A 24,192-nucleotide genomic window follows, 5' to 3' on the forward strand; every position below is an offset into this window, starting at 1 on the left:
CATCAGGAAACTTCCAGCAGGTTTTGCTGGTCCTGAGACCTCCATCCCTTCATGAGTCCTGAGGGACTCATCACCTGCCCATACTAATAAATGAGGATATGCTGTTCCCCTCCAAGCTTCCAGTGGGCTGCTCTTGGGTTATCTTCTGCAGCCTGCTGGGGTCTTGCCTACACCTTCACAACAGGTCTGGGAGTGCTTTGCCACACTGCTGCTGTTCAAAAATCACATTCTTGTCCTGGAAAACCTCACCCCCTCCCTTTCTCTATAGAGAAAAGACTTGTGTGGAAGGTCTCAGCCCAACCCTTGTTTTGAAAGCAAAATGAGAAAGCAGTTCTCATTTCCTTTCCCTGCTGTTGGCCACAAAGGTCTAGTCCCTCAGAAGCAGCATTTCCTATTCTGAGGTGAGTCGTGCATCTCCCTCCTTCAACAGCAGATGTCTTGCCCCATTTCTGGAGCACCTGTGACCCTCCTCACAAGGTCAGCATCTCTTAGGGCTTTGGACCACCAGGAAATAAATGGCTCAACTCCCCTGTCTGAAACCCCTTTCCTCTGCTAGGCTCCCCCTGGTGCTACTCCAGCCTCCAGAAGCCCAAACACTACCCAGCAATATGCAGAGGATAAGCTGGCATCTCCTCTGACTCCAGGGTGCACCAAGCAGGCTTGGAGTGGTTAATACCAAGCAGCTGCAATCCCCACCACAGCCCTAATTGGATTCACAACATGGAGGGGTCGGCAAGAAGCAGGAGGGAGAAGAATCAAAGCAATGGAAAGAAAGACGCAGTATTGTTGCTTCCCAGACGGAGAGGAAGGAGAGGGAGAAGCCCAAAGAGCAGTATCCACAATGACACCAAGCCATGGACGGCTGGGAGCATTCAAATTGTCAACAACCCTATAGAAAAGGCAGACAAATTCCTGTTTTGTACTTGGGAAAAAGCCAGGTGATGTAATCATCTTATAGGATGATGGTGAAATACTTTCCATTCCAGCAGTAACTCAAGATGTTAAATAGCAGCTACTAAAGTTAAACATTGTTAAATCAGTATGTCAGGGTAGCATCTACCTAAGAGTTTTTAAAGAGATGGCTGATGAACCAGTGGACAGTTAATGTTCACTTTCCACACACCATGAAGTAGTAGGATGTTTCAGAGATGTAGGAAAAAGCTATTTGTTAAATGAGGCAGTCTTGGCTATTTTAGGACTGCCACTGCAACGTCAGTACCAGTCAAATAAGGATGTGCCAGCTACAGGATTCGGTCAGCGAAGGATTAAAGGCAGGTAGTAATAGCAGTGCCAACTTACGTATATTTATGGAAAACAGATTAAGGTAAATTAGACTCGTATGATTTTTTGATGCAATTACAAGATTGGCTGGGAGAGGTAACAGCGTTAATGCAACGCACCCAAACTTCTGCAGAGCATTTCCCTTGGTAACACATGATATTTCAATTCAGAAATTAGAGGGTCCACTGACACCGTGGGACATATTCAATGCATTAAAACTTGGCGAGCTGATACTGCTACGGTCTGAGATCTAAGCAGGGAATGTGCAGAGAGCAGGTCTGTTTCTACTAGAGCCAACAAATTTGGTTCGTGCCTCTGGGCTATTTAACATTTTTATCAATGACCCGGGAGAAAGCCCAAAGCATTCCCAATAAAGTTAGCTGATGACATGGAAGTTGTAGTGTGGTAAATATTGAAGATGATAGGTTCCTGATACACAGCAATCCGGATACCTCAGTGAGCTGGGCACAAGCGAGGAATGTGCATTTCAGTACAAACACATGTCAAATCACACCTGCAAGGGACAAGGATGCGGGCCACAGCAGTTAGCTGCTCCCAGTCCCACCAGGAAGGGCAACAATCCTTCAAAAGCACCCAAAGAAACGCCATTGCCAAAATGGTTAAAGCAAAGGGGGGATGTAGGAAGCAGGGAATCTCAGTGTCCCCTCTGGCACTTAGCTGATCACTATGAGCATCCTGTGTGTGGGATGGTGGATCTGCCAACAGAAAGGCTAAGGTAGTGCCAAGGGCTGGGAAGAGCTAAAAAAACTGGCTGAAAACCTTACCAGAGGACTGGGGTCCAAGGATTATTCTTAAACAGGCACGGGGAGAGCAGAGGTGTGGTGATGGACAAAGTTCACTGAGGTCTGAGTGCCAGACACAGCCGGGGGTAAGAAGGCAGGAGCAACCGCTGGAAGCATTTAACAGGCAATTCTCCATCTCTGGAAACATTTACATCACTATTGGCTGTATCTACTCCAGCTCAACCAGGAATGCTTCCTGTAAGAACTTAATTACCCCTAGGGCCTTACAATTTATTGGCTGGGTCCAGCATTATCAGTGGAGGCCCAGACCCAAAACAGGCATGGAGCCATAAATAACCTCTTATCTTCAAAACATCACATACTTACGGGATGTGACTGTAAGACAGCTAGGACATACCCTTCTCCAGCACATCAGAAAGCTGCATGCCCCTCCAAGCCCTTAGCACATGCTTGCCCCCCTCCAAAACCCAAGCACAGCACAGCTGAGACAGACCCCCACTGTTTCCCACACCTCTGCAATGGAGGAATAGCTCTGGGTCCTCGACACATGTACATGTCCACATCACTGCCTCTGCACCCACATCCCCAGCCCACGGAGGGGTAGTGGCAGATTTGCTGTGTTGGACCTCAAAATAATACGCAAGCATAGGCAGGGAAGCCCATCATGGAGCCCACCTGTAGGACACACCTCTGCAAGGGCATAGCCCTACCGAAACCTACCAGCCAGCCCTGTACAGCCCCGGACTGGGATGCCGCACGTACCAGCCTGCTAGAGCAATAACCCCAGAGGTCACGCTTCTCCCTTCAGAGCCGGACTGGGGCTGAGTCAGCGCTGGAGCTGACCCAGGAGTATCCAGCTGGGTCAGTGGAGGAACCGGGCTGTGGTGCTGGTGGGGCTGAACAGGACTGGCACCAGGCTGGGTGCTGGAGCTGGGTCAGGACCCCCATATCCTCCCTCCTGGCTCTGGCCCCAGGGAAGGAGCGGGAGGAAGGCAGTGCAGGCCCTGAAGGGGACACAGTTGAGCCTTCAGGCTCCCCACAGGGGTGGTCTGGCTCCACCTTGAGCTAGAAAAGACAGGCAGCAGCCTAGGTCTTCTACAGACCACCTAGGTGACCAGGTTTCTCCTCTTCCAGCACATCACCAGCTCCTCTCCTCCTCAGAAATGCCTGTGACCCCAAGGGATGACAGCAGGTGTCTCCGATAGCAAAAGAATGTCACCACCAGGTTCTGCAGGGCAAAACCATCCCTTGTTACCACAGCAAGGCCAGGACTCGCTGCGCTCAGCGCTGTATGGGTGCAACAGAGAAGAGGCTGCCGCTGCGGGTGGGCAATCAGACGCATGGGCAGATGTCCTGCAAAGCTGGAGAGGAGCCGGAGATGGGCACAGGGGTCCACAGCTGGGGCCAGCAGCGGGCGGCTGCCACCCCTGAGCAGGCAGAGACCGGCGCGGGTAGCACGCGCCTGCTGTCCAGCGCCGACAGCGAGAGCAGGCAGCACCGCAGCCCTGCGCCGCCGCTGCGCGGGGCAGCCAATGAAAAGGGAGGCAGAGAACTGCGCCTAACGTGCTGCATGGGAGGGACGGGCGGGGGAGTGGGGGGGGCGCAGACAAAGAACAGGGAGATGGAGAAAAAAGACGCAGGCGGGGAGCAGGAGAAGGTGAAGCGGAGAAGCGGGGAGGATGGGGCTGGGCGTATCAGGCGGGGAGAGGTGGTGCCAGGAGGCGCGTGCACAGAGCCCCTCGCCAGCGCCGCGGAAAGGAACCGGGGAGCGAGCAGAGCGAAGAGGAGCGAGCGGCCAGCCCCTCGCAGGGCCCTGCGGGATTGGCGAGCAAGGCCCAGCAAAATGAAAATCTCTTAACCACATAGAATTGTTAACTGCCCCCAAATCCTTTTGTGCTGGGGCTGCAAGCTTAGAAGAGCTTAAGCTGTTAGATGCATGGACTTCCTCCATAAATATCCCCTGTGTATACTGCTGTGAGCAGGCTTGCGCTGTATTAGCCAGATGAAAAGCCTAGCGGAGAAAATGAGCAACTTCTTCCAGCGCCTTGCAGCGGCACCAAGGGGCCACCCATTCCTCGGGATGCCCTTTTCCACTGGGAGCCCTTGGCAGGACCAGCGAGCCATGTCCTCCATGCTCCCCGTCATGTCTCATCTGGGTGACCGAACCATGTGAGAGCACTTCGCCCAGAAAGCCAACTCACATTGGCTTTTGTTTTGCTTCTGGAAGGGGGCCCAGATCCCCCCCACCCCTCGAAACATGAGAAAACCTGCCGGCCACATGTACGAGTGAGTCCCCCAAACCAGCCGGCTCATGCGCCGCCTCCGCGGGGACCGGGCCGCAAGGGCACGATGGGAGGCGGGCAGGGCTGCAGGCCTGCATCCCGCGGGTCCTTCCTGCGTTCAGCTGTGGAGGAGAGCCCTTTCTCTGCCCGACCTAGCCGGGGTGACCAGCCCCTTCCACAGCCCTCTGTGGGGCTCCCTGGGGGGCTGGGAGAGGACGAGGATGCCGCAGCTGTCCTGCCAGCTCCGTGGCTGGCTCCTCCCGGTCCCCACTCTTCTTCTGGGGGCTGCTGGGGGAAAGCGGAGGGTGCGTCCCAGCCTGGCACAGCCCTGGGGTCCCACCCAGCCCCGATCATGCAGCCCCACGCGTGGAGGGTAAGGAGAAGGGGAAAGGGAAGGGGAAGGGGAACGGGAAAGAGAAAGGGAAGAGGAAGGCAGCCCCGGAGCCAGCTGCCCCACAGAGACGGCGGGCTGCCGGCCACTGTGTGATTAATGACGGCGGGGAGCACGGGGCCGGGTGCACGCCAGCACCGGCTGGAGAAACAGCTGCCGAGGTACTGGACCTCCCAAAATCCTGCTGCTGCGCAAAGAGGAGACTCAGCCTCTCCCTCCTGCTCACTCCCTCCACCTTGGCCCCCGACTCCTGCCTGCTCTGCCTCCCCTCCCAGCCCCACCGGGCCAGGCTGCAGGGACACGGCTCTGCATAAGGAGGTCCTGGGAGCCCTGGGGCATGCAGAGGGACCACCCCTGGGCTGGGCTGGCAGTGGGACCAGGGAGCCCCAAGAAACGATAGCCACATCAGAGCAAAGCACTGTGCAGGGCTGGGTCTGCTCTATAAAATAAAAAGGCTGAGATGGAAAAGCTGACATGAATCATTTTGGCTTTCTGGTGTTGCTACAAATGCTTCACTTGGGCGTCGTAAAACATCCGTCTTCCCTTCGAGGCTGGGATTAGCCAGGCTCCCCTTCCATACTGTGTTGCAGCAGTAACTCCTTGCTGTCCCTATCCCCAGCACTGTCCCTGCTACAGCTGGAGGACACTTGATCACCCCGAGCTCAGTGGGAAGAGATGTTCAGTGGCTCAGTGAGGAGTAGCTCAAAGCGCGGATATTAAATAACACCCCCAGCACATCAGGATGCTTGATGCATGAGCAGCCCAGCCACCAGTAGAAGATGCAGTGCCCTCTCCAAGGGGACTATCCAACCTGCAGTCCCAACCAAGTATGGCCAAAGACTGCCTGCCCCCCTCTCCAGTGTGTCCCTCTCCCCACTACCAGCACCTTCCCCATGCTTGCTTGGTGCTACCCAGCCACCTGGTACTGCAGCAAGAGGAGATGCAGCTCCTTCCTTGCGCTCTGCAATGCCCACCGACGTATCTATGATTGATCTCAGAGAAACCCCAGCTCTGCTTGGAGTGTGCTGATGCTATTGAAACCATAATGGGAATTTGATATTCAGCCAGGACAGCGGGGAGAAGAGTCCACTTGCCAGCCACCATGGTTCGCTCTGTGCATGGTACAGCCGCGGGTGCCCATTAAACACACAGCTCTCGGGTGCCCATCTCTCTCCCGATAACCCCAGCAGCTCCTTGCTCTCCCTCCCCAAGCCCGTGTAGACTTTCCTTCCCCTGTGCCATCTGTGTGGCTGGGGAGGAGCACAGAGATGGGTTTGGGCACAATGCTTTCAGGAGAGGGTGGTGCAGAGCCTCTTGCTCACCCAGGTCACGCTGTGCCTCTAGGACCACGCTGGCTCCACGCTGCTCAGCTGAGCTGAGAACGCACTCCTGGAGTCTGCTCTGCACTTCTACAGGGGCAGAAGAACATCTACAGGGCAGGAGACCTCTGCTGAGGGAGCTCAGGGGCCAGGCTCAAAGGTGCCCAGGCTGGAGAGGAGCCTGGCCCTGAAGAGCCTGTGACTATGTCTGACCCTCGGCCATTTGCACCTCACCAAGAAAATGCTGCAGACAATTTGCTCCCTTCCACCACATCACCTTTGGGTGTCTGCACTCCTGCTCCCCTCACCCCAGAAGCATGGCCAAGGCCCAGGGCGTGAACGAAAGTGAAAACAGCCCCCGTGTTTTGTAGCTGTTTTTGGCATGCGCCACAGCTACACACACGTGTCCCTCCAAGACCTGGACAGCATGGAGGGCACCAGCAACAGGCCAGCACCCCAGGCCCTGGTGGCTCTGAGGACCCAGTGGTAACGCAGAGCCTCTGCAATGGATGCATGAGCCCAGGGCAGGAATCGAGGAGAGTTGGAAGAAGCCAGCATCCACACGGATGCTCCTCTCCCGCATCCCCACTTGCTCCTCTCCCACCCCTGCTCAAGGAGGTCACTCCCAGGCAGCTCGTGTAGATCCCAGCTGCAAATCCCAACTGCCACCACCAGCACAGCCCGCCGGCGGCGAAGCGGGTACGCGGAGCGAGACCAAAGGCGAGCAGTTACCTCTGCAGACGGTCCCGTTTTCCACCGACTCATAGCCCGCCCGGCACATACAGCGGCCGATGGGCACCAGCCACTCGCCATCCCCATTGCAGTACAGCTTGATCGGCACATCCACCTCCTCTGCATTGGTGATGCATGTCCCCCGGGCTGCCACCAGTGAGGTGCTCTCCGCTCCTGAGAGGGTTTCTTGGAAGACAGCCCCATTCTGGATCACGCGGGGACACTTGCGGTAGAAGACACGGACGGCAATCAAGGACATGCAGCCTCCATAGTCCTGGAAGGCCAGGTAGAAACCATTCTTGGAGACAGGCCCAAAACTGCGCACCTCAGTGTTAATCTTCATCACCCGTCCACCTAAGTCCACCTGCGAGAAGCTCTCGTCGGCAGCAATCGTGTCCACCTTCATCCAAGGATTCTCCATCCAGTTAGGAAAAGTCTTGGTAGCCGAGTCAAAGTCTGACTCAAAATAGTAGAGATTAAAAGTCTCCTTACAGGAGCCTGGGACATTAGGGATGCTGCTGCAGTCCCGGACAGAAAATTTCATCTCCACATGGATGCGGTGCGCTCCTCGCCTCCGGATATACTTGGTCCGCAGCCAGTTGTTTTGGCTGGATTCAAAGACATTGCACACCTGGTAGGTGCGGATCGTGTTCATGTTCTCGTCATACCCGCTCACCTCTTCCCACTGTGGACAGGACACAGAAAGTCAAGGAGCTGCACCGAAATGATGTTCCCCACCCACCTCACCTCTTCCCAACCCCACCACGTGCCAAGTGAGCAAGGTCTGCCAGTACCAGCTGTCCCACACCATGCCCACCCCATCACACAGGCACCCCCGTCAGTGCCCAGCATCTCAGCCCAGCACAGCTCCAGCATCACCCTGCAAGCACCCCGTACCTACGTGCCTCTGTCCTGCTCCGGCAGGGTTTGACTCACACTGCACACCGGGCAGGCTCTGCGCTGTGGGGCAAGGTGGCCCAAGCCCCCAGCAGAGCTTGGGGCCATCTCACTGCCAGCAGCACCATGTTCCCTGCCTGGATTTATGGTAAAGCATCTCTGCCAGGTGGCAGGGCATGGTGGGGCCATGCACCTCCTCTGCAGGCAGTAATGTCTTTAGCAGGGGCTTCTGCCCATGGGCTGCACTGTACAGCAGAGCCTGCCGGCAGAGTAACACGATGCCTTTAGCAGATGTATTCCCACTAGTGCCACTATGGTTACAGACGTGGCAGACAGGACCCGCTTTCTCAAGAGCGCATAATGCGGCCGTAAAACCTCCTTACCGGCTGCAACCCAAGCACTGGTGCCGGCGGCCGACTGCATGACGGGCCAGTAGCCAGCAGCCTCTCCCCAGAGGCAAGAGGGAACTTTATGGGAGTCTGGCTGACCTCACTGCGTACCCAGAATGGGAGATGCTGGTCTAGATCCCTCTGGTAGCCCTGATCCCTGCCCCTTCAAGGGCTGACATGCTTTGGGTTCCCTCCTGCAGGTGTGCACAGGACCCAGCCCCAGCTGTCTTAAACTGGACCTATGAAATGTCCCACAAGCTGTGGCCTGACAGTAACATCCTTCTCAGCAAGACAGCTTGGAGCTGACATATTTCCCCATGGGAAGCTCAGCCCAGCTCCCCCAGCCAACTAAGGGCTGACCGCCAGCCTCTGCAGAGCTCGTGGCTGCTGTGACACCTCCGGGCCCTGTCCAGCTCCCTGCCCTTTCCCCAGGCTGTTTTCTTCCAAATCTTTCAGTGCTTCTTGTTGTCTCCTTTGTAGGGTGCGGAGGCTTCAGGGCAGGTGATGCACCAGGCAAGGACAGAGCTGCAGCCTGTAACCGGCCACCACTCCTCTGCAGTGAGCATAGATGGGAAAGGGTCTTTGCGGGAGGAAAGCCTTTCACCCAGCTTATCGGAGCCTCTCCCACAGCCCAGACCTTTCTGGAGGGCAGAGCATCTCCCTGTGCTGCCCTCTCCCCACCTGCAGCACCCTCGTGATGGCAGTAGGGACCAGGGTCCAGCTAGCATGTGACACAGTCCGAGCCAGCTGGAACAGCTTCTCATGAACTTGTTCATAAACCTGCTCAAGTGGAAGCCAAGCTGTTTCATACAGACATGAAACCTTGAGTACAACCCTGACCTGGGTGCGGGACTGTGACACCCAGAGCAGGGCGGCAGCACAGCCCAGGCCCAGCACCAGCGCCAGGACTGAGGTTCGCAGGGAAAACCCTGCAGGAGCAGAACACCCCAAGCCCCTTGGCCTGCAAACAGCCTTACAAGGGCAACCAGGACTGCAGAGGGAGGCTCATGAGATAGGGAACAGATTGCTCCTCACACATCAAGGCTAACAGCCCAACAGAAGGCTGTCAGGGAAGATCCCCAAACAACTCCAACCACTTCTGATTGGCGGTGGCTGCAAATCTGCTGCCATCGCTAGGGGAGGAGGAGAGCATCCTTGCAAAACGCAGAGGGAGCATTTGCTTTATTTTCCAGAAATAAATTTGGTGTGGTAGTGGAAAATTGCAGGATCTCCCCGTTTTTTAGGGTACCAGTTGGGAGGGGGGTGAAGGAATCAAGGACAAGGCACAGGGAAGTAATTCCTTCCAGACGGGCATCTCCATCCCGATGAGGACCTGGGAGCATGCTGGGGGCGAGGCTCAGGAGCCCCAGCATCTTCCCACATCCCTGCAGCAGCAAGCCAGGGCGCTCCCGAGCTCACTCATCTCAGCTAGGAGAGAAAGTCACCCCCATGCACCAGTCTCTGTGCTTCTTCGATGCTTAATTAGAAGCCTCTCCCTTTCTCCTCACTCTCTAATTAACATGCCGGGAGCTCAAAAGAAGAAGGCAGCACAATAATACGGGGAGACGGCTTCCAGCAGGCCCAGGCCTCATTACCACGGGGCTGGGGAGCCGGGAGCAAGGCGTGCTTTACATATGGAAACACCACAAACAAGAAAGGCTGGGCAAGGAGAGAAAAAGACTTGACCTCTGCTCCCGCCTATTGTGCGCCCGTCATCCCCCTTCGGTGGCCGGACCAGCGCTGGCAGGGCAGCTGGGCTCGCGGGCAGGCGCAGGGCTTTATCATGGTGATGGAGGACTGGTGCCGGGAGCGCCCGAGCCCCAGCGTGGCAGGGCGGACGGGCTGCTGAGGAGCTGGGTTTAACCTCCCCAACAGAGGCTTTTATTGGCTGTTTCTTTTCTTCTGCCAAGCTGGCTTGGAGAGGGGGCTTGCTGTCAGCCCCAAGGTGAGGTCCGTAGAAACATCTTCATCCAGCCCCTGCGGAGGGTGGATGGAGGGCAGGATGGAGCCCGAGTCACCACCTCTGTGCACAGGGATGAGAAGTGTCTCTGAGCTTTGGCCAGGCTGGACAGGACCACCCAAATGCAAGGGAGCAGGTCTGGGTGTGTCGGGCGCTGGGGCTCTCTGCTGCTGCCAGCCATCGCAGCCAGAGCTGGGCAGGATGCTCTGAAGCACCTCGATGCCCCTCGATGCCAACCCTGTGAGACATGTAGGTGGCTGGGGCCGCTCCGGTTGTGTGTCGTGAGCAGAAAGGTGCAGAGATGCACTGGCTTGTCCAAGCTCTTCTTTAAAGGAGCTTGTTCTGAGGGGTCTTGGGGTGTGGCTCAGGGGACTCTTGGCACCAGTAAAGCAGAGATGCCGTCACTGCTGAGACAGCAAATGTCCCTCCATGAGGTGCCAGGGATGCTGGACAGTCATTTCAAGACTTGATCAAACATCTGCTGAGGGTGCAACCTTGCAGGCCAATGCCCTCATCTTTTTCTGCTACAAGTGACAGGCAATGGGATAACAAGTGAGACACTGGGGACAAATGATGGTGGCCTTGGCATTTCACTTCTCAGCCTCCCTGATTTTTAAGTGGCTGCAGGCCAGCTTTACAGAGAGTATGATTCCTCCAACACCACATTGGCCTGATGCTGTAGGGTGAGAATTACACTCCTGCAGCACTGGGGTATTTTTTGGAGGCATCACCTCCTAGAAAACTACTGGAAACCTCAACTGTCGTCCTCTTTTGTGCTCTTCCCACTAGACGTTTTCATGTGGCCAGGCACTTTGCTTCAGTGACTGACTTTTGTTGAGCCAACCCAGCTATGTTCACATGCAGCAGGAGACCCCAGACAGGGCTCTGGGCCCCTGTAAAGCAACAGGATAACTTACCCCTGAAGGAGGATGCACCGTCCAGCCCAGCTCTGCCGTTGCCGTTGTGGAGTCCATCAGTGTCTCTGCAGGAAGAAGGTGAGACAAGGAGTCAGTGCCCATCTGGTGAGTGGCTTGAGGCTGGTGAAGGGGAAAGAGGTGGAGAGGAGCCAGCCCAGGACCACAGCCATTGAGCCCAGCCTGCACTGAGCCCTCTGGCCAACTCTCAACTGGGAAGGAGCCCAGCATCGGTCCCTCCACCCACTTGCTTCCCCATCTGCTGCCTGTTGCTCCCAGGCCCCCTTGTCTCCTGCAGTGCATGGAGGGGCATGCTCCTCCACTGACCAGCCCATCTGGACTTCCCTCAAGATCCAGGATGAGGGTACCACAACCCAGGAGCAGCTCTGCTACTGCAGACGAGGAGCTCCGTCTGGTGGGCTTCCTCTACCACCTTCCAGTTTCTTTTTCAAAAGTGGGATATTTTTTCTTAGCATTTTGCATGGTAGGCAGAATCCTTGGTGATGCAGTAGCACATAGGAAGGGACAGCACTTTTAGGACTTAAAAGTACTAAAAAATTAAACCAATATTAAAGATGGTTTTCCAGGAGATTTGGACTGAAATAGGTCAGGCAATGCTACCACTGACCAACACAGAACGGGGAAAGTCTCCCTAAGCCATGCAGGCAGCAAAGCCTCCTTGTCCTTTCCACACCTCATCACGCTTCTAGCACTGAAGTCTTTTTCCACCCCAAACAGTTATGGGTTGGCCTAACCACACCACACTAATGGCATGAGAAAGGATGCTCAGGTTATGGTCCCCCAATATTTGGGCTAACATGAGTAGGTGCTCCCCACCCAAGCACAGGAACAGGCCACATGGCTCCACCAAAAATACATTGGACAGACACTTCCATGAGTGGCTTCCACAACTTGGGTAACTGTCCATTCCTCTGTGGTTGCATGCTCACTGCAACTTGGGGATTTTTCTGCACCATGCCCAATGCTGATGTTTTAAAAAAATAGGACAATACTCCAGTGTTTAGGAAATGGGAGTTTAGAAATCACTCCCAAAGGTTTCCACACACTGAGGCTGGGCTTGGGAAAAGCATGATGCTTGTACAGCTGTACAGGCCAGCATACGGCCAGTGATCCTGTAGCTGAGACCAGGGTGATGCCACAGAAGAAATGATATCGCTCTGCTGCGCAGGGAGGATGTGAATCTGCACTTGATTTCAGCGCGTGCACTCGGGATGCCAACTGCATTTGCAGGGATGCTGGAAAGCATCCATCACACACACACGCAAGACACAAACAGGAAATTCAGCTTGCAGCTTCACTTTCCCTGCCCTCCCAGTTAATGCAGGACAGGCAAGGAAACAGTCCAGCTTTAGGGCTCTGCAGCCCTCAAGAAAAAGCATCTTATGCACAAGATGTACTCCCACTCTGCATCAGCTCACTGAAAGCAGCCACGATCCTATACCCCAACAAACGGTGCCAGTTCCCATGGCCACAACATGGATGGAGAGTTACTGGCTGTAACCGTGTCCCATTGCTGCTCCTCACCACCAAAAAACCAAACATACTGCCATGAATCCCCAAAAAGCATCTCCACCTTCTCCACTTTCACTACATTGAACAAAAACAAAGCAAGAAAAGCTCAGCCTTGAGCAGACTCATCATTTAAGAGACAAGCCAACAGTGCACGTGAACTCCCCTTTTCCCATCAGCAAGTCAAAAAGTGCCTCGGCACAGATATGCTCCTTGCACCTACTTCTGGCAGTAAATCGTATTCAGACTGTGGGTTGTTCGTTACTCCTGGTTAGAGCCAGCGGTTTCCAGTTCACAGGAAGCCAGGATTTCAAAATTTGGTTTTATTCCAAGAGTAAAAAGAAAAAATAGTTCTGTTCAAATTTTCTCACTAGGAAGAGTTCTGGAAAACAGCTGGTCCAGAAATGTTGTCATTCAGATTTATGAAATTTCTTTTTAAATTGAGTATTTGTTTACATAGTTAAATAATAGTGTTTATTTTATCAGAGTATTTGGCTTTTTCATTAAAACACCAGTGGCACTTTGATCTAAAAGGAAAACAACATTTTTCACCCAGTGCTAGCTAGAAGCTGCATTACTTTAAAAAAAACCTAAATTTGTTACTTTATCTTAACTATCAATGACAGTGGTGCATAGTAAGTAAGTACATTAATGGCAGTGACTATAATGTAAAAGAAGATATATTCTAAAACAGTATAAATAATTCCCAAATAAAAATAATATTTTTAAGCATTTTTCATTTTTAAAAGCCTTTTATTTAATGACAACTCAGTGCAATAGAAATGCTGTGCAGAGCATGCTGCCCACAGCCCTCACAGCTGTCCCTTATCCTCAGCTGAAGAATTGCACATCTCCTTGGAGCTATGCAACTACCCCAGCTGGCCCAAGGACATCTTGTTTTGACACAAGACACGGAGAAGTAGAAATTTGCAGGTTTTAAGCAGGTTTTTCCAATGGTCAATTAGCTTCTCATAAAAAAGATCATCTATTAATTTTAGTCTGAATTTTTACTGTTTGGCTGCCAGGTATCAGATTTCCTTTTACTTGTACAAAGACTCTGCTAGCCAAAACTTCCTTTCCCTCTTGTGGTGCTTAAGGGTGGCAAATAAATCACTTCCAAGATAACTAAATTAGCTGAGCTTCCTTATTCTTCCACCCTCAAAATAGGTTCCTTTCTTTGAGGACCCTGTTTATCAACCTTCTTTGTGTAGGGTGGACCCCAGACCAAGATTGTGGTCCCCATTGTACACAGCTATAACATCCCGATGCACCCCTTTTTGCACAGCTTTTCTACCAAATTGCTGCCCTGGCTAAAGTCCATTTGGCGATGGGTTGGCATGTTAGCACTTAGCAGTAGTTGCCTGAATTACAGAAAATTGTGAATAACCGGTCCCCATGCGTGAACCCGGTTAGCCGCACTGACTGCAACAGTGGATGTGAAACCAAGATGGGTTTCAATGGTGGTGGTGGGTTTGCTCCACCCTCCATTGATGGCTAACTTCAATACACCTCATTGCCCAAATAAGAGCCTGCCACAGTTATCTTGCCCATATACCTGACCAGAGGTCGAGGAGGCCACTTGGTCCTCCGGGGAAGATCACTGTCTCATCCCTGAGAAGTTTCTTATTTCCAGACAAAAGTAGCGCATTAATTCACTTCTTCAGCAAACAAAATCAGGATTGATGGCCAATGAAGCAACATATCCCTCATCTGCAGCGGCTTCTCTCTGCCTCTCTCCCAGGCTCAGACCTGCTCAGATCTCCACAGCAAGAGGCAGTGGTGGGCAGACTGCGGTGGGAGGAAGGCTCCATGAAGACGCAGCCAAGCCCTGGAAGTGCTGGCACAGAGTCCGAACTAGCAACCAATAAACCAGGAAGGTGTAAGAAAGCAAGACAAGGCCTTACCACCCACCTCAGCCACACAAGAGAAAGGCTGAGATTCCCACAGGGTCTATTCCTCCTGCAGCTGGATGGGTTTTTATTGCTGCAGGGGGGCTGCAGAAGCTCATCAAAGAGGAGTTTACAAGATGATTGATTGTGGTCTGCAAGGATCTACAGCAGGAGAAAGTAGCAGCAAACAGAGTTCCTTAGCCCATGAGGGAAATTGCAGCTACAGCTTTGCCTGGGAGCTGAACTCAGTAAGACACATGGAAAACAAGACTAAATTTTACCAGGGAAGGTAATCGCCCCTCAGTAGTAATTGCTCCAAGAGTAGCAGCTCTTGCACTGTTTGCATCTTTCCCCATCCCGGGTGAGCCAGGAGCTGGAGAAGCAGGAGCACACGCTGGGCAGGAAGTCACCTTGGTTCCTTCTGGCCATCAAGGTATGATAACTGAGGAGATTCTCATGGACATCGCTGAGTGGATGGGTGACTCTAGGCACACCAAGACGTAAGTCATACAGAGTTCTACCACAGATACAAGCCGCATAATGAGGTGTGATAAGCACCAAGGAATGGGAACCCCTCATCCTCCAGAGGCAGCTCCTCCATCCACAGCATTCCCAAGGGGGCTGCACCCACGGTGACCTGTGGTGGGTTGCCAAGGCCATATCTCACCCAGCAGGTCTCCCGATCCTACCTGTGGGCTGCCCAAAGCTCATACCCTGCTTCAACCAGCAAACCTGGCAGCTTCCTTTGCTGTCACAGCCGATGCTTTCACGATGACATCCTGCCCGTTTGGCTATGCCAAATAACAGAGAGAGGGGGTGGTGCCTCGGCAGCCCCGTAAAGATCCCCCTGACCTCCAGGACAGAGCAAGCCCCAGCAATGACAGTGACAACAGGGAGCAAAGCTGCATGGGAGCAGCAGGGGCGGGTGTCTGGCCCCTGGCCCATCTCTGGTGGCCGGCGATAGCTGCAGCTCAGTGAAATGCTCTCTCTGGAGCAGCATTTTCTCAATATTGTTGTTTGTGTTCTTCCCTCCCGTGTGTTTATCTGCAGATTCACATGCTGCCCACGGCATTATAAATAAATCTGCAGCTGCTCAAAACCAGCAGACGCAACTCTGGCCTGCTTCCCACCAGAAACCACAGTGCTCCCCACGGGACGGTTAGGAGATAAGTGCCTGTCCTTTTCACTTTGAAGATGCTTTCAATAAGCAACTTTCTGGCAGCGCTGGGGCCCGTTGCCGGCACCACTGCTTGCTACAAGGGCATGCCAGGGCTCTGGCTTGAGCACTGTGCATCTAACGATGCGTCATCACCATTCCACCACCTCTAGATGCTCACAGCGATGCTAAGGTGCCATCAGGATGATGATCTGCTGTGCCCATGACCTGGGTGAGGGGCTCCTATGCTTCTGCGTGGTCTTCTCGCTGTTCAGCTGCAAGCGAGATGAGTGTGGGGTTCTCAGCTGCACCAGCTTTTCCCATTGGCCAGGTGAGGACTGACACTGGTGGGCAGACCTGGGACGGGAGGACAAGACTGGGATCATGCTGGGTGCTGGCAGTGACTGGGGACACCAGCATGAGATGGCCAGGGCTGGGGATGGAGAGTGACAGGATCAAGGGACAGTGCTAGAGAGGCTGGAGGGGCCGTGCACATTGCAGACACACTTCTCTCTGTCCATAAAAATAACTTTCGTGGAGTTTTGCCAATTTAGACCAATTTAAAGCATCTGTTTCTCAGAAATCCTGGCAAATCCTTCACATTCATAGGCTCCAAACTCATCCAGATAAAGAAACAACTGGACAAATAAATAGCCCCACAGATAGCTGGAGCCTCCACCCTCATTTTTCCACCCACAACTTTTTCCCTTCCCCTTTCACTTCTCATGCCAGCTCCTCCCTCAGGATAGGAAACTTGCCAGCATTTTAATCCTGGTACAATATTATTAACACAGGGAGCGAGCTTCTCAGTTAACCCAGGATCGCATCAGCTGTGGCCAGTGCTGGATGTGTAAAGCAAGCAAGAAGTTTTCCAGACCTCTCTGACGGGCTGGGAGCAAACTCATCCCAAGGCAGACACAGCAGGGAGACCATGCCTCGTCATCACCTCCCTGATGTGACCTGGAAGCACACCTAATGCACCTCATCAGACCAGTGCAGACTGGAGGGATACTGCAGAGCAGGCTCAGAGCCGGAGCACAGCCGGGTGGAGCAAGACCAGGATCCGCACCAGAGATGCCGCAGCTTGGGACAAACTCCTCCACACACGCACACGTGCTCCTGAAACTGCGTTTCCAGCCTGGCCTCAGGCACAGCCCCTGCATCCCCGTGCAGGGATGGGGGCGGCTAATGAGAAACCCGTCTGTCCCCCGCCCTGCAGAGCCCTTGCCGCAGATCTATTTACCTCTGCCTCCCGTGCTTTTCTGGAGCTTTACTATAATATTTTTGCCAGCGAGAGCTGAGAGGGGCTGAGCAAACCCAGTGGCCCTTCTCTGCAGCCCCGAGCTTTGCTTTGCCTGGCCAATGGCCAGCGGAACAAACTGAAACCCAATCCCCCCCCGGCCGACCCGCTGGCACGGGAACAGCACGCTGCATTGTGAGCCGGCAGCTACAGGATATTTTGGATACTTCACTCAGGGATCCACTTAAACTCCAAGAGGGAGAGTGATTGATAGGGAGTGAGAAAAGGCAGTTGACTGAGCTGGATGGGGACCACCGACATCCCACGCCACGCTCAGAGCCCCAAAGGCCACCCCAAGGGCAGCTGTACCTGGTCGTGCCAGTGGTCCCAGCACTGTGGACCCAGCAGACAGGTACCCGGTCATTCAACGCCCTTCCCTGAAAAATTCAGTCCAGCCAGACTCAGAGACCTAAGGACAAGGGTGATGTCCGGCATCTCCATCATCCAGAGCACCTCTGACCTGCCAGCCAGCCCCCCAGTCCTGGGGCCTTAGCAAGGCACAGAGCAGGGAAGGCCTGATGCCACAGATACCACACCACGCTGGCAAGGGAAAGATGTCACCACTTTTGGGGAGCCAAGGAGCCTTCCTGGCCCACCAGTTCACCAGGACGTCACCCAGGCCCACCTACAAGCCCTGCGAAACAGGAGCCAGCCCTGAGCAGGGCCGGGGGGAGCAGGGGACAGTGCTGGAACCTGCTGGGGCTCAGCAGTGCCCACTGGGACACCTTCACCAACCTACTGGGTGACGCTCAGCTGCTCGTGACACTCGGGGACAGGACCGGCGTCAAACAAGTGTCCCCAAGACGCCCTGCCCCTCCCACCGTGGTTCAGCAGCCCCAGTGGAAACTCCCCCTGCGTTTTCCACACCTCGAAGCGGGGGCTGCCATGAGCTAGGCCATGCTTTCCCCATCCCCACCCAGAGAGCTCCCCTCCCGGACCCTCCATGCCCCGTCTGACCGCGTGCGCCACTGGGCCTGTCCCCAGGGACCAAACCCAGGGCTGAGGCTGCTGTGCAGAACAGGGGGCCACTGAGGCCCCCGGCTCCCAGCCCGTGCCAGACTGGGAAATAAGGAAAGCAGGGCTTGGAGCAGAGCTGCACCTCGTTGGCAGGCATACGCATGCAGCAGGTGCCGAGCACCACCGTGACCCAAAGCACAGCTCCTCTTCCCAGCCCCTCTTCTCCCCCCCCGAAGCCACTGGCTGTCGCAGGCGTTGCCCCGCACGGTGCTGGCAGCTCCACCGCCAGAAAGCTGAAAACCACCCGGAAAGCCCAACTGAACCACAAGTCAGGTCCTGCAAGTCATTCAAGCATGGGTCCTGCTTTCTAAGCACCCATCAGCCCCTCCAGACACCTTCACTGCCAGACAAGTGCCAAGGATCACCCCCCTCATCTGCCTGGCCAGGACGGATACGGCCCAGGCCTGGCTCTCAGCCGAGAGGGGCTGGGGCTGGGAATTCAGATTTTGTGATCTGTCCGCCTGGATGGCTGGATGCAAGGGAGGACCCACACTCCGTCCGGCTGCCACATCACCCCCAGTCATCACTGCAGATGCATCCACTCTGGCGCGTTGCGCGACACTGCCCCAGAGGTCAGCAGAAACATGATAACCCCACCAGAGACCCCAGAAAGCTGCTCCCGCGGCACCAGGGACCCGTAGTCCTTGCTGGCAGCATCTGCCCCAAAAGGAGCTGGGACTTGTAGGTGGTCCGAGTTCAGCCAAGGGCAGGCTGCCGGGAAGAGACAATGCAGATGCTAAATGCCAGCGAGCAGGGGACCTCCTGCTGCTGCCAGCAATGCGGTAGCCACACAGAGAAGACACAGATGCAGACGTTTAACAGCCATTGCTACTGTCAGTGCTAATGACTCTGTCCCTGCAGTGGCATCGTCTACAAGACACGTTGCAGGAGGGAATCCCAGGGTCAAGCAAGCATTGTCCTCACTCACATCCAGCCTCATCCACCCCATCAGGAGAGGCCCAGCGAAGACTAAATTCTGGGGGCCGGGGAGATTGGATACCCCACGCCCAATGAGCTCCTTCTGCAGATGCTCCAGCCCTGAAGGAGCCAGCAGCCTCCACCATGCACTGCCCCAGCTGCTAGTGTGGCACAGCCACTGTACGGGGCTGACCTCACGGCGCAGATGGACACACAGCCGTCATCGCTGTGACACGGAGCCACTACCACTGGCGTGCAGCAGTGGATGCAACGTATGGCTCCTGGCTGCAGCATCCAGGGAAAAGAGTTCCTTTAAAACGTAATAATGTTCCCATCACTGTGCCCTGGGGCCAACTGGCTTAAGGTGTAATGCCCGTGGTGCAGGGCTGCACCGCCTAGTCCCCTTGATACCCTAGACCCACTCTCCTGTATCCCAGACACAGCATCCTGTATCCCCAGACCCACGCTACTGTATCCCCAGGCACAGGGGCAAGGCAACCTCAGGAGATTTGGGGTGCAGCAGGAAACCAGGAGGCTGCAGGGCATCACCGGGTGAAGAGCTCGGCTCTCGCATGACATCCATCCCATTTCCCCACTCACCCCTGCCCATCATCTGATGTGATGAGCATTGAGGGGACCAGGAGGAGCAACATGAGCCCACGGCATGAGTTTTTGGGCTCTGCCTATCCTTCCCCCTGGGGCCAGTGCCACGAGCCACCCCCACCCAGAGCAGGGATGGTGTATGCAAAGAGCCCCCATCCCACCTCCCAGCACCGCTGGCACTAAATGAGGTTTTGTCACCCTGCATGGTGGCACGTGCTGTAAGCAACTTGTTCCCAGCAGGCTCCAGAGCTCTGCTCAGCATCCCAATTGAGCTATCCTTAATGGGCTTCAATTTTAATTTGCTTTTATTGGAAACCACAGATGGTGACCCCCCCCCGCCCGAACATATACAGGGTAATAACATTTACGGGGGAAAGATATTATCTCCAAACACAGTCAAAGCTCCAGCAAAAGCCCCACTGCCACGCAGTGACATGCAGCTGCGCTGCACAGCCCTGTGCCTGGCTCGAAAAGGCAGGGCCACACGGAGCCACCGGCACAGCGGGGTCAAGGGGAGGCAGGACCAGGGTCCAACGAAGGAGAATTAAAGACCAGGACTAGCCCCTGGAGCAGCCAAGCAAGCCTGCCAGATTAACCTGGTTAACTTCTTCCGTGACCCGGTCTTTGCAAAGCAATGTAGGGAGCTGCCCAGGGCAGAGGGTTGCCCAAAGCTGCTGCCCAGGGCTGGAAGGCTGCGCTGGTGTACTCACCCCACCAGAGCCAGCCCCTGCCTGCAGCTCGGACGGCTACTCCAAGCATCCTTGGCTCCAGCCAGTCCCGTGCAACAAGTTCATGTCAGAGCTCAGGGTGGCTGCAGGGAGGTGATGGCAGCACAGGGACAGGCAGGGACAGGCAGGCACTGCTGCACAGCCAGCCAGGTTACACCAGCCCCAGCAAGCCAGGGTGGGGAGTTCCCCAGCAAATAACGTGCATCAAGCAGCCCTTGACTTGCGCCGCATGCGGATGCTCCCACTCCTCCAGCACCGCCGGTGCTGCCACGCAGAGCCCCGGACCCCTTTCACGCGCCGCCGGCGCCAAGCACACAGCGCACGTGGCTGAGCAGGGATGCCCTCCACTGCGCACGTCTGGCTCTGTGCATCTATCTACCTGACAGCCAAGTGTTCCTGCTTTTCACTGTTTTTACTGACAGGCTGTAAATTTGCTTCTGGTTGGCATCTCCAAGCGTGAATGGCTCGGGAGGAACCGCAGGGCCAGCTGCAGGCTTGTTTTTGCCAGGCCACAGGGGGATGCCCCATGCCCCAGCCTGGCCCTGGCAGCAGGAGGCTTCAGATCAGGCTCCCAGACACAGGAAGCCTCTCCCCAGGAGAGACGCAGGAAATCCCAAAATCCATACAAGGAGCTTGGCTTCCTTCTAGCAGCTCCCAGAGGCCACAGCATCTCTCTGCCGCCATCCCTTTGGTATCTTCGGGGCTCGCTCGCAGCCATGCCAGGAACGCAAACCCTGCATCCCCTCTGGGCCCCGCCGCTGCAGATAAAGCCACAGTGGAGCCAGCAGCTGCAGGCTGTGGGTATTTTTAGCAAGCTGCAAACTTTTCCTTCCTTGGGAAAACCCCATCTTCAATACCTCAGCACGGAGAGGGCTGCCTCTTTCATGGCTGGGTAATTCATTACACACTAATACAACCTCCCTAGGCAGCAGCTTGAACCATGGGATGTTCCACTGGTGGTTGTCGCAAGGCTCCTGCTCACTGGTGGCCCTGCCCGGGCGAGGGACGTGCTCCATCCATCCATCATAGATAGCACTGCTCATCAAGCAGGAGCTGGCCAGCTGCCCTCCGTCAGGAAAAAGCATCCCCAGTACAAGCAGGAGATGTGCTGTGGGACCACAAGGAGAGAGAAGGCCCTCCAGGACTGAAATCTTGGGTATGACTTGCATCTGCGCCACAGCAGAGCTGCCGTCACCTGCAAGGGCTGCACTGAGGACCTGGGGGACCGGGGACTGGCACGGGAGTGGGGAACATCCATGCTGGGACATATCTGCAGGTCTGCAGATCAGCCTGGAGAAGGTGGCAGCAGCCTATGAACCATCTCTGCTGCTCATGGAGCTGGAGGGCCACACGCCAGGGCCCAGGCTTGCACTGGGATGGGGTGCTGCAGACCCCAATGCTTGTGGTGACTCATTTCCATCACAAAACTAACACAATCAATGTGGGTAATCGCAGAGCAAACCTCATTTTGAGCGCTGAAGACAAGGGCATCAAGGAACTGAGGGTGAGGAGTTGCATAGGTACAGACAACCATAATCTGGTTACATGTATGTGGGAAGAGATTTTTGCACCCACTAAAAAGAAAAACACCCAGAAGTGAGAAGGGGCAATTTCCAAAAGTTGAAAGGGATCATTAGCAAAAATTGATTAGGGGGAAAATGTAAACAAAAACAATGAAAATTAATTACAGCTAGCTTAAGAAGGCTTTGCCAAAATCTCATAAATCTGCGATCGTAAAAGAAGGCGTCTTTAGCTAAAAATTATCTTGGCTTTGAATAAAAGAAAAAAATTGCAGCAAAAATAAACATATTGTATAAATTAAAACCGGGGGAAGTTGGCAGCAGTGAATTAGCAGTTATAAGATACAGACAGTTGTGAAAGGATGTATCAATGAAAAAATCAACTGCCAGCAAACATAAAGGGGAGAAAAAGAGGAATTTTTAAATACACCAAAAGCAAACACAACCAGAGCTGGCGACAGGCGAGTCCCCCCACGAGGATGCTCAAGTGTGAAGGCAGGCAGCAGAGGCAGACATCCCAACACACCAGGCAAAAAAAAGGGCAAAGCCAGGAGGGACGAGCAGGCGTGGCAGCTCCAGGGTGTGGACCAGCAGAGACCAGGGGATGCCACGAGCCACAGAGGTGCCCAAGGCCCCTCTTGCTGGTAGCATCGCGCCGCCCCGGTCAGCTGCTCACCCTGTCCCATCCAGGAGCGAGGGAAGCGCGGTGTCAGGGCCACGTTAGCAACTTTAGAGTTGTTTCCTGATAGCAGCATCATCCCTAAGACAACTATTTGATGTCAAGCAGCTCCTTCATGTGGTCAGCGGAGCCCCTACAGACCTGCAGGGCGAGGACAGCCCCAGGACCATCAGCTCTCCTCTCCCAACACTTTTTGCCATGCACCAAGCAGGGATGGTGCAGTCCAAGGATGGGGAATGATTTCATAGCATCCCACAGGGCTCGCGGAAAGGAACTCGGGGGTCTCAGTCCAACCCCACAAGGCCAGGGTAGCTGGGGCTTTGGCTCCAGGGATGGAGATGCCCCAGCACCCCAGGGACCTGCTGCAAAGCAGTGCAGAGATTTCCAGCCTCTCAGCAAACCCAAGGAGGATGCCCAAAGCACATGGTCCAGCTGCTGACTGCAGAGAGGCCACAGTAGCTCTACAAGTGCTGCTGCAGGATCCGTCCTGGGCCCCCAGGGACAGAGGAGAAACAACCCGTCTGCTCTGCGAAAGCCAACGCAGTCGCCCAGACAATTCAGCCAACATCTTGGCAGGAGTCAAACCACTGAGATGCCTGGGGCATTAGCTGAGCAGCCAGGATGTAGGACAACACAGCAAGCATCAGTGAGGGCAGATCCAGTGCCGAGAGCTCTCCAGGCCAAAAACCAGGCGGTTCAGCCCCATGCTGCGCTGTTACTTCTTTGCTCTGCTTTGTCAAGGAGGCACAGCAACAGGGACACTCTCTGAGCAAGCTTTGAGGATAAAAGCAGTGTAGATGTTGGCCAGATGTAGATAGGAGCTTGTGGCACCTCTGCATCCCTCTGCATGGCTGGTGCCACCCCCAGCCTGTGAGACAGGCAAGCACAAGCCATCAGGACTGTCCTGCGGGCAGGAGTCGAGGTGGAGAAAGACAGATCACTGCCGCCGTGCTTCTGCAGTGGGGAAGGTCCCTGTTTCACTGCCTTTTCTCACTGTGGTTAAAAGCTTCTTGCATATAATTCAGTAATGCCAAGCTCCTCCAGAACACACCCGTGCAAGGAGGAGGTATTGTTCTTCCCCAGCGGCTGGCAGGGAAACTGAGGCAGGGAGCACTCCCCACCATCTGCCCCAGGAGAGGCCAGGGAAATCAGTGAGCATGGAGCACCCTGTCCCCTTGCAATGCATGGCTTTGGCTCGGCACTGATCAGCACCCCCAGACCCTTCCAGCACACGACACTGAAGTGACACCATGGCGGTCGGCACTTCCCGTGCAAACCCAGAGACACACACCCAGCAGAAAACTCACACACAGGCACGTGCGCACCCTGCGGGGAAGATGTGCCCTCGGGACAGGCTGTGTCCTCACCCTCTCCCTGGCACCCCAGACCTATTTGCATGGCTGCACGTTGGGGACCAAGGCAGGATCCACCGGCAGCATTCCTGCTCCCTCCCCACGCTCAAAACTGCCCTGCCAAGAAGAGAGCAGCCCTGCATCCTCCCGAGCGCCAACGGATGCGCCAACGCCCACAGCTCTGCAGCGTGTAGGGCTTGCTGCCTGAGCCTCATAAAAGCACCACACTTCCAATACTTACTGTACAGTGTGACCGAGGCGTTATCTGACAGCCTCCTCAGCCTCGACACAGGAAATCAGGCGAGAGGTCTTGTGCAAGGAATGCACCATCCTCCAAATTCCCTACTCAGCATGAAGCAGCCTTTATAAATCAATGTCGGCAGGAGGAAAAAAAAAGAGGGAGCAGCAAGGTCATCCTCCCCTTGCTGCTGCACACCCGATGATACTTGAATCCCACAAGTGTGATGGGAAGGGATCGCTGGAGGGCTCAAGTCCCATCTCTTGCTCAGGGAGAGACTCTGACCTATGGGATGTACTTGAGCACCCAGGGATATACCTGGGAGCACTAAAG

General features: G+C 54.9%; 1 protein-coding gene across 3 annotated transcripts in view; it reads right to left on the minus strand.

Annotated features, from left to right (window-relative positions):
• Positions 1-24,192, minus strand: part of EPHB2 (EPH receptor B2) — a gene marked incomplete at both ends in the record, with an annotated part of 131,808 nt that overhangs the window by 82,414 nt on the left and 25,202 nt on the right. For 2 of the 3 annotated variants that reach the window (XM_082009332.1, XM_082009331.1), the window contains 2 exons: positions 6,770-7,454; positions 10,933-10,997. In XM_082009332.1, the coding sequence (XP_081865458.1) occupies positions 6,770-7,454; positions 10,933-10,997 (750 nt within the window). Of the gene's footprint in view, positions 1-6,769; positions 7,455-10,932; positions 10,998-24,192 lie in introns of those variants that run through there. The other variant, XM_082009333.1, reaches the window with a different exon arrangement.

Source organism: Phaethon aethereus (assembly GCF_964289735.1).
Source record: "Phaethon aethereus genome assembly, chromosome: 21".
Taxonomy (NCBI): domain Eukaryota; kingdom Metazoa; phylum Chordata; class Aves; order Phaethontiformes; family Phaethontidae; genus Phaethon; species Phaethon aethereus.